Source organism: Mustela erminea, chromosome 1 (assembly GCF_009829155.1).
Source record: "Mustela erminea isolate mMusErm1 chromosome 1, mMusErm1.Pri, whole genome shotgun sequence".
Lineage (NCBI taxonomy): Eukaryota > Metazoa > Chordata > Mammalia > Carnivora > Mustelidae > Mustela > Mustela erminea.
In genome coordinates, this window is record NC_045614.1 from 58,469,007 (window position 1) to 58,479,813 (window position 10,807).

The window sequence follows — 10,807 nt, forward strand, 5'->3', positions numbered from 1 at the left end:
GGTTCTAGGGAATTTACTGAGCACTCCTGTTTTAAAAAAGAGCCCTGTGCAATGGGAAACTCTGGAGAAGTTGTCGAGGAACAGCTATGAAAGTACACTCTTTGAATCCACTATACTTCCAGAAGTACGAATGGTAAGTCAGATAGATGGATTCCCCATGTGTCATTTAAATGTCACCCCTAAAGTATATTCAGGGAATGGCTGTTTTCTGATTATGCTCAACTGTGGGCTGGAGCAGGCAGCTCCATCCCTATTGGTAGTCTTGGGGAAGATTCTGCAAAGGCTAGATAAGAGGGCAGGCAGCCGGCAGCCAAAGGGATGTGCTTCTTCTCTCCTCCACTCCAGAGCCTTGTCAGGGCCAACCTGCACAAGGTCATGTGAGCTAGAGGGCAGCCTGGATAAGTCTAGTCCAGGACACTGCCAGGGCCTGGATGAGGGTAGAGTTTCTCTGCTCACTGTGGTTGGGCTTGAGTGCCTGAGCTGTTAGGAACTTGTGGTTCACTGCTAGCCCCATTTTGGGCAACGTTGCTGCGGTAGAAGAGTATTCTACACGAGAATAGAAAGTCTCTGTAAGATTGAAACTGGAAGAGAGCACAGAGGGACGTTTTCCTTTAACATCACAAGATCGTGAGATGATTCCCCTGCTCAGAGACCAGGTCCACAGTCTTTGCGTTTACAGGTGTTGGTCACTTGTCTATAATCTCCTTTTCCAGTCTTAGTAGCAGAGCCCATGGCCCGGGCAATCTGACCCAGCTCTGGGCTGTTGCTCAGCTGTTTCTGTGATGTCCCCATGATCTGCACCCATGGGATTGCTTCTTCACCATCTGAGGCCCCAGTAAAAGGTCTGCTCCTTGGCAATGCTGTCCTTGAGTCCCCAGCAGTGTGAGGTCCCTGCATCCCTTGATTCCTATGGCACTTATCCTGTGTTCTTCCTGTGCTCTTGCCACATTTGACCTTGTAATGTTTTGTCCATTCTAACCAACTGCAGGTCCCTATCACAATATCCAGCACACACTGCTTTGCACATGGACCGCTATGCATATAACACACATGTTCAGGGTGACTGGCTGGTGCCTATGGGCTTTCTCCATTCCTAGTGCCTCCCATGTTAGACACAGCAGGAGGTCCGACAGCAAATACTGACCTCAGTGTTCATGGCCTTCTTCCACCAGATCTGAAGGTGGGGGGATGAGGTCTCGGGGGTTCATCCTGGCCACCAGACAAACGTCATAACTGTCATGCATGAGGACATTGATGGCTACAACATTCCATTGGTTCTCCCATGGGTCCAGCTCCAGTATTTCTTTGGAGATAACCTCATGTCGATCTGAAAAATAGCAAAGTAGGAAGACAAAATGTCATGAGGTCTGAAGTTCAGAGGTTATCTTTACTCTATTGGAAAATACCCTCTAAAAGGCATCAAGCACCAAAAATTAATGAACAAATGTACTTTCAATGGAAGGCGTGGTGTCCCTAACGTTTAAGAAACTAAAAAAGGCCATGTTATAATGCACATTCAAAAATTATTATTATTATTTTAAAGATTTTATTTATTTATTTGACAGGCAGAGATTATAAGGAGGCAGAGATTACAAGGAGGCAGAGAGGCAGACAGAGGGGGTGGGGAAGCAGGCTCCCCGCTGAGCAGAGAGCCTGATGCAGGGCTCAATCCCAGGACTCCGGGATCATGACCTGAAGCGAAGGCAGAAACTTCAACCCACTGAGCCACCCAGGCATGCCCCAAAATTATTTTAATAATTGACATATTAACTGGGCATACTGTTGTCCAAATTTAGTAATTGATTATGGGAGCTAGGGATGGAATTGCCCTTATTTCTACACCTAGAGGGGAGTTACAGCTGGTAACCATGTGTGAGTTGCTGGCCTCCCTGAGCTTATGTTTCCTTAAAGGCAGATGGGGATGCTAATACTCAGCCCAAGGTTCTTGCAGGAAATCGATGGCACACCCTAGCTGAGTAATTTGAAGAGAATTTAGTGAAGGGACTGTTGGAAGGGTGCGGACAGGGCTCAGGAAGACCCACTAAGAACAGCCATTACCACCCTTAGACCTGAGAGGCAGCAAGGGGAGGAATGGGTACTGGGCTTGGAGAGGGCAGCTGTCTAAAGAGTGCAGGCTGCCAGGAGCTGACGTAGGCAGGGAAGATGGAGCAGCCATCCTCAGCAAGCCCACAGGGAGGGGGAAGGGACAGTAAATTCCCTGACTCTACCCTTCTTTTAACCAACAGTCTCTGTTCTTGGCTCCCACTGGATGGACTCAACCAGAAGCTAGAGGAGAAAGACATCTGCGAATGCACCCATTCATTATTTGTCAACTTCACAGGACATAGAGCATGACAGAGAATGGGGCAGAGTGAGTCTGGAGGATTTCCAGCCTAGATGATTATTTCACAGTTTTATGATGATAAGAGGAGATAATGTATGCATAAGTGCCCAATCCTGGCATATTAAAGTCAATTTTTGAAAATGATCCATGCATGCTTGCAAATGATGGTTATTTTGTAGTTGTTGGTGCAGTGTTCCATGTGCATTCATTGGGTCATGTTAGCCAACCCTCCTGTGTATTTATGGATGTTTGTGGGCTTATTCTTCTAGTTACTGAGGAAACTGTGTTAAAATATCTCACTTAGATTGTGGATTTGTCTGTTTTTCCCTTTAGTACTGTCAATTTTTAGTCTACACATTTTGAGTCTGTTATTAAGAACATATAAATTTTACCATTTATAAATTTATCATTATGAGTGATCCTTGTACTCTAGGATAAGTTCCATCAGCATTCTTTTTTTCTTTTTAAGATTTTATTTATTTGACAGAGAGAGAGAGAGCACAAGCAGAGAGAGTGGCAAGCAGAGGGAGAGGGAAAAGCAGGCTCACCCGCACAGCAGGAAGCCCAATGCAGGACTCCATCCCAGGACCCTGGGATCATGACCTGAGCTGAAGGCAGTCACTCAACCAACCAAGCTACCCAGGTGCCGCTCCATCAGCATTCTCTTGACTGATATTATAAATTCTGAAAAGTAGTATTTTCAAGAACCACTCTAATGATCTTCATCTTTTAACCTGGAGCATTTAGTCTGTTTACATTTAATGCAATTACTCATAGATTTTGGTTTAAATCTACTGCCTCATTTGTGCATTGTCCCTATCTTACTTATTCTTTCTTTTCTCCTTTAATGCCAACTTTTGGATTGGCGGAGTATTTTTTATCATTCCATTTCCTTCTCTCTACTGATTTAGAAGTTATAATCCCTGTTTCTATTTTTTTGGTGGTTATTCTAAAAAATAAAACATGCATAATTAACTTATCAAGACCTAAACATAATCAATACTTGACCCTCTTCTTGGAGGGCTTTATAATAGTTTAATTATATTTACTGTCATCCTGATGTATTAGCTATTGTTGATGTGCATTTTAATTCTATATATCTTTCAGCTCTGCAAGACATTATCATTATTGTTTTATACAGTAAATGCTCATTCAGAATTAACCCACACATTTATACTTCATTGCTCTTCATTATTTCTTGCATCTTAGAGTTCATCTAAGATACTTCTCTTGTGCCTCAAGTATATTTCTAAGAGGTCTAGCATGTTGTTTCCTTGAAAATGTCTTTTTTCACCTGCCTTTTCTGAAAGAATTTTCACTCCCCAAACACCATAAAATAGTAAGAGTAGCTATTCATTCTATGCATACTGTGTACTGTGTCTAATGTGCTGGTTGCATTTCAGACATTATGTTATATCATCCACACAGTAAGCCTGCAAGCAGGTACTATTGTTATTCCAGTTTTATAGGTTAGGAAAAACTTACAGCAATTGAATGCTGTACCTACATTAGAAGTGGCAGAACCACAAAATACATCCAGATGTGTGGCCCTCAAGACCCTTGCTCATAACTACTAAGCTGTTGAATGAAGGAGGACATCATGGTATCACTGTATTTTTCACAGCTTGTTGATGAGACCAATAAGTGGGGTGTAAATCTTATACAAATTTGGTGGTTCTCTTTAAGGAAATATTATAAAATTACAAAACCAAAATTAGGTATGAAAATAAAGATTCGCTTTTTTCCAGCTTTCCTGAAGTTGATTGACAAAAACTGTCTCTGTTTATGGTACACATTGTGAAATGAATACCAGAATCAAGCTAATTAATAGATACATAACCCCACGTAGTTACCTTTGTGTGTGTGTGTGTGTGTATGTGCACGTGTGTGGTGAGAACACTAAAGCAAATTTCAAGTATATGATACAGTGTTGTTAACTATAGTCATCATGCTATGCATTTTCAGAACTTACTCATCTTATAACTGAAAGTTTTTAGCCTTTGACAACCGTCACCATTCCCTCTACCCGAAGTCCCTGGCAACTACCATTCCACACTCCACCTCTGTGAAATTGACTATTTTAGATTCCACATATAAGTGAGATGGTATAGTATTTGGGGTTTATTTCTGTGTGTCCAGATTATTTCATTTAGCATATTGTCTTCCAGGTTCATCCTTGTTGTAAATGGACAGGATTTCTTTCCTTTTAATGATTGAGTAACAGTCCCTGGTGCATGCACGTGTGTTTATCACATCTTTCTCTCTTTCTTTCTTTCTTTCTTTCTTTCTTTCTTTCTTTCTTTCTTTCTTTCTTTCTTTTTTAAAAGATTTTTTAAAAAATTTACTTATTTGGCAGAGAGAGAGAGATCACAAGTAGGCAGAGAGGCAGGCAGAGGGGGAGGGGGAAGCAGGCTCCCCACTGAGCAGAGAGTCCGATGCGGGGCTCGATGCCAGGACTCCAGGATCATGACCTGAGCAGAAGGCAGAGGCTTAACCCACTGAGCCACCCAGGCACCCCTTTATCACATTTTCTTTACAACAACTCTGTCTAGCTAAACTTTCTGTGATGAAGGAAATGTCCTATAATCCACGCTGTGCAATACAGCAACCATTAGACACACATGGGATTGAATAATTTAAAATGTAGCTAGTGAGACTGAAGAACTGATTTTGAACTCTTATTTAATTGTATTAGCTTGAATTAACACAAAGCTCTAAATCTCTTTTTGTTTCAGTTTTAAAAAATATCTCTTTGATCTATCAACTTCTGGGAACAGTATCTTAAAGTCCATGCAATTTTTGTGGATTTATCCTTTTATCTTAAGATTTGTAGAAGTTTCTGTTTTATATATTTCAAATTCATTAAATGCAAAAGGGTCATGCCTGTTGTATTGGTTAAGGTTCTTGGTAGCAACAGCAGAAACCAATTAGGGTGGGCGTTAGCAAAATGGGGATTTATTGGAAGGAAGAGAGCTCAACAGATTGAGGAGAGCTGGAGGCTTGGCAGGAGGATCTGACAGGGTAGAGCACTACCATGGCTCCTTCCCGTGGCTGGCTACTGTGGCTATGGACACTACTTCGAGAAAGGCTGCCAGTGCGGAAAAACCTGACAGGTGTCCAGTACAGGTGTTCTATCTTCTTGCTTGTTACTCCTATGGAGATGAAACAGCCTTTTCCATCTTAGTTACTGCCATCACCTTGGAATGCATCTTTTACCATTGCCACACCCGCTAACTGTTTTTGTTTTGCTTTGTTTTAGCTGGGGAAGGCTTCTGGTGTCCTTATTCAAATTAATTCAGGCTGGGCCCTTTTACAATTTCAGAGTAAACAGTTTTCTTCACTAATTTTGCTTCCTTCTGCTCATTTCAGTGTTTATTGGGGAGACATTTTTAAAAAAGATTTATTTATTTGAGAGAGAGTGAACATCTGGCAGGGAGGGGCAGAGGAAGAGGGAGGAGAGAGAGAATCCTCAAGCTGACTCCATGCCCAGTGCAGAGCCCAATGTGGGACTTGATCCCAGGAACCTGAGATCATGACCTGAGTTGAAAGCAAGAGTCAGATGCTTAACCAACTATGCCACTCAGGTGCCCCTGGGAGATATTTTTTAAAAGCCATCTATGCTTTCTAACATATTAAGCCACTAATCTAACATATTAATCCACTAATCCGTTAATCTAACAGATTTCTAGAAATCTGTTCCTTTATTTACATGGAATGAAAATTATAGCCTCAGTGGCAAAGAGACCAACCAGTGAGTTTTATTTATTTTTAAATATTATATTTATTTATTTGAGAGAGAGAGAGAGAGAGAGAGAAATAGAGCACAAGTGGGGTGAGAGACAGAGGGAGAAGCAGACTCCCCACTGAGCGGAGAGCCCAAGGTAAGGCTTGATCCCGGTATCCTGGGATCATGACCCTAGTAGAAGGCAGATGCTCAACCTACTGAGCCACCCAGGGGCCCTGAGAGTTTTCTTGAGTATGAAAGCTCTGAGATAGTGTACTAGAACACAGGTCTGACTGTGGAGACTTGAACTCTCAGGAAGAGTACGACCCCGCCACAGCTGTCACCCAGAATCATGTGGCAGCACCTCAGGCCTATGTGGGGCCATCCTGAACGCTGTCCTAAATTTCTACGAACGGAGCTCATAAAGCGAAGAATCAGTGGTTGGCATTTGTGTTTACCTAATTATGTGGGTTTGGGTTCTGGAAACATTATGAGACTAAGAAGGGGCAAGAAACTGGAGGCTGAACTCAGTGTCAGCTTTTTTCAAGGCAGTTAATTTTCCAAAAATAGACACACTTAATGCAACAGCATCTTAATTATTGAAGGAGTTAGGAAGCTCTCCCTGCATCCTGACACCTCCAGTAGTAAGCAATTTAAAACACCATTTTACATGAAGTATAAAAAATTCACATGGTTTTTTTTGGAAATAAATGATGATATGGCAAAGGAACTCCATCTGTGTGGTAGACTGCCTTGGGCTGTACCCCCAGGTGTTTTAGGGGGTGCTCTCCCATGTTGAAGGTCCTTCTGTGGAAAAATTGGAGAAGGAGACTTCAGTCTAAATGTCATCCTTGAATTCAATCAGACTAGTGAAAAACCCAAAGTCTTAGGATATTTTTTGTCCTCTGTAGAATTGTTTCCCTTTGACTTGCTCTTCTGTGAAATGTTAACTGCTATTTTATTCATTATAAGAGTACTATTGAGGGCATTTCCCACAACTCTAAATGAGGCTATGGGGAGAAGTTTCACCCACGTTTAGAAGATATGTACCTTCTAAACCGTGGTTTGTTCTTCCCTTGAGGACACTGCAAACAGGACATCTCTCCTTTCTGCTCTGGCCTCTAGTGACCTCAGAGATAAGATGGCAGTCCATAGATTGCCAATGAAAAAAACCTTTAGGCACTTTTATGTAACAACATCGCCTTATCTTGCTTTTCTATCTTTATTTTCCCTCCATTCATTTTCCCAATTTATTTTAATTTCTATCTTATTGTGGAATATGCCTCTCTAATAGCCATCTCAAATTCGATTTCATTTTGAATGAATGGACATGTGAATAAATAATCAATTATAGAATGAATAATGGACCCCAGGCCAAGTTGGTTTGTCCCCAGCTGAGGGGTGTTACCTATCCTCTCCAGGACGGCCAGTGAAAGGGGCCTTTAAATGCCCCTGACTCAAGCAGGAAGAGGAGGATCATGAGTGTCGCAAAAAGGCATAACCAGTGGCTAATGGCCTTGGCTGGTGGAGGAGGCCAAGAGTTCATTCAAAAGGGCAAAAAAGAAACAAATGAATGGCTGAGTATATGTAGTTGTCTATCTGCAAAGGATGTGAAAGGGAGAGCAATGGCTCTTTATGGCCCTCTAGAGATTTCAGTGTAATTACAAAATCATGTTACATAGTTACAGTCTTTGTGTATAAATTCAATGAGTTGATCAAAGATTTTATATTTTCCACCAAGTTGAAGGAATGGATAAGTAAAGCCTCTTTTGATCAAGGGATAATTTTTATTCAACATAATGGATTGTAAATGAACTCCTACTAAGTATCCTGGGATTATTTATGAGAAATATAGAATGTGTTGTATGCTTAAATGTGCATGTAGGAGTTAAGATAGGAAATGATTCTTTCAAGAATTTTTTTTACTTTTATCTTCCCAAGAGGAAGACATCATTTAAAAAAATGGGATTATGGGGCACCTGGGTGACTCAGTCAGATAAGCATCTGCCTTCAGCTCAGGTCATGATCTCAGGGTCCTGGGATTGAGCCTCCCTAAGCAGGGAGCCTGGTTCCCCCTTTCTTCCTGCCTCCAGCTGTCCCTGCTTGTGCTTGTGCTTGCATTTTCTCTCTCTCTCTCTCTGTGTCAAATAAACAAATAAAATTTTAAAAATGTGTTACTCAAACCTTTAAAAAAATAAAAATGGGATTATGCTTTCTTTAAGCACAAGTAGAAGATATAGGAGACAAAATTAACCGATACAGACCATTGTATTTAATGTAAATATTGGTATGTTTGGATTTAGGTCACTATTTTATTATTTCTTTTATTTTTGTACCTTAATTTCTCCTTTCCTTTATTTTGAATTATTTGAATATTCTTAATACCCCATTTTAATTTATCTTCAGTTTTTAGCCATACCTGCTTATAGATTTTTTTAAAGATTTTATTTATTTGACAGAGAGAGATCACAAGTAGGCAGAGAGGCAGGCAGAGAGAGAGAGAAAGGGAAGCAGGCCCCTGATGAGCAGAGAGCCCAACGTGGAACTCGATCCCAGGACCCTGAGATCATGACCTGAGCCGAAGGCAGCGGCTTAACCCACTGAGCCAGCCAGGCACCCTATGTTTTTTTTTTTTTTTTTAAGTAGTTGTCCTAAGGATTGCAATATGCATATTTTTAAAAAAGATTTTATTTATTTATCTGACACAGAGAGAGACACAGCAAGAGAGGGAATACAAGCAGGGAGAGTGGGAAAGGGATAAGCAGGCTTCCCACCGAGCACAGCGCCCGATGTGTGACTCAAACCCAGGACCTTGGGATCATGACCCGAGTCGAAGGCAGACACCTAATGACTGAGCCACCCAGGCGTCCTGCAATATACATATTTATAACAGACTAATTAATATATTTCCAGTGGAAAACAGGAAGCTTATTACCATATAGTTCCTATGTCTACCTTTGGGGAAATGGTCCTCTCTGTATAACATTAATATACACTGAAAATGGGGCACCTGGGAGCTCAGGTTAAGTGTCTGCCTTTGGCTCAGGTCATGATCTCAGGGTCCTGGGACTGAGCCCCAAGTCAGGCTCTCCGGTTAGTGGGGAGTCTGCTTCTCCCTCTATCTCTTCCCCTCCCCCACTCCCTGCTTGTGCTCACTCTCTCTTCCTCTCTCTCTCTCTCTAAAATAAATTAAAAAAAAAAACCCATAAACTGAAAACACTGTCAGACCATTCACCATAGCAACTTCATTCTAAGCATGTCTCCTGAGGCAAGGGAAACAAAAGCAAAAATCAATTATTGGGACTTCATCAAGATAAAAAGTTTCTGCACAGTGAAGGAAACAATCAGTGAATTAAAGGACAACCTACAGAAGGAGAGAAGATATTTGCAAATGACATATCCAATAAAGAGTCTACAATATGTAAAATCCATATATATATAAACTTATCAGACTCAACACCCCAAAACCAAAAATTCCAACTTAAAAATGGGCAGAAGACATGAACAGACATTTCTCCAAAGAAAACACCCAGATGTCCAACAGACACATGAAAAGATCCTCAACACCACTCACCAGGGAAATGCAAATCAAAACTTCAATGAAATATCACCTTACACCTGTAAGAATGGCTAAAATCAATAACCCAAGAAACAACAGGTGTTGGAGAGGATGTGGAGAAAAAGAAATACTTGTGCTTTGTTGGTGGGAATACCAAATGGTGCAGTCACTGTGGAAAACAGTATGGAGGTTGCGACCCAGTAATCACACTATTGGGTATTTACCCAAAGAATACAAGAACACTAATCCAAAGGGATACATGTACTCTTATGTTTATAGCAGCATTATTTACAATAGTCAAGATACGGAAGCAGCTCAAGTGTTCATCAATGATGGATGCCATATTTATCTATCGATTGATCAATTGATTGATAGGTAATGGAATATTACTTAGCCATAAAAAGAATGAAATCTTGCCATTTGCAATGACGTGGCTGGAGCTAAAGAGTATTACACTAAGTGAAATAAGTCAGTCAGAGAAAGACAAATATCACATGATTTCACTCATGTATGGAATTTAAGTAAAGGGGAGAGAGAGAGAGAGAGGCAAAGAAATCCTTAACTTTAGAGAACAAACTGATGGTTACCAGAAGGGAAACGAGTTGGTGGATGGATGAAATAGGTGTTGGGGATTCTGTTTCTCTTCCTTGATTCCTGAAGTTCCAACTTTCTCTGAATCATTTGCCTTTGATCTGAGGAATTATCTTTAACTTTCTGTTGGCAGGTCTGTTGGCCATAAATCTCTTAGTTCTTCTCCATCAGAGAATGTTTTATCTTAATTTTGCCTTCATTCCTGAAAGGTATTTTTGCTGCTTATACAATTCCAGATAATTATTTTTTTTCAGAGCTTAAAAGCTTTGTTCCATTGCCTTATGACCTAGCTTGAGAAATTCACACTCATTTTAATACTTTCCCTTCATATGTTTTCTGTTGTTCTTCTCTGGCTTCTTCAAGATCTTTTCCTTATCTTTAGTTTTTAGAAGTTTGGTTATGATGTGTATGGGTGTGGGTTTTTCCAAGTTTATCCTGTTTTTATTTTTATTTATTATTATTATTATTATTATTATTTTTAAGATTTTATTTATTTATTTGATAGATAGAGATCACAAGTAGGCAGAGAGGCAGGCAGAGAGAGAGAAGGGGGAAGCAGGATCCCCGCTGAGCAGAGAGCCTGATGTGG

At 40.7% G+C, this 10,807-nt stretch overlaps 1 protein-coding gene across 4 annotated transcripts in view; it reads right to left on the reverse strand.

Moving 5' to 3' along the window:
- KBTBD12 (kelch repeat and BTB domain containing 12) overlaps positions 1-10,807 on the reverse strand; it is a 95,605-nt gene that overhangs the window by 20,629 nt on the left and 64,169 nt on the right. For 3 of the 4 annotated variants that reach the window (XR_004284202.1, XM_032337473.1, XM_032337357.1), the window contains exon 7: positions 1,145-1,327. Coding sequence is in view for 3 of the 4 variants with exons in the window: in XM_032337473.1 (XP_032193364.1) it covers positions 1,146-1,327 (182 nt within the window). In the remaining variant the exon portion in view is untranslated. Of the gene's footprint in view, positions 1-91; positions 1,328-10,807 lie in introns of those variants that run through there. The other variant, XM_032337699.1, reaches the window with a different exon arrangement.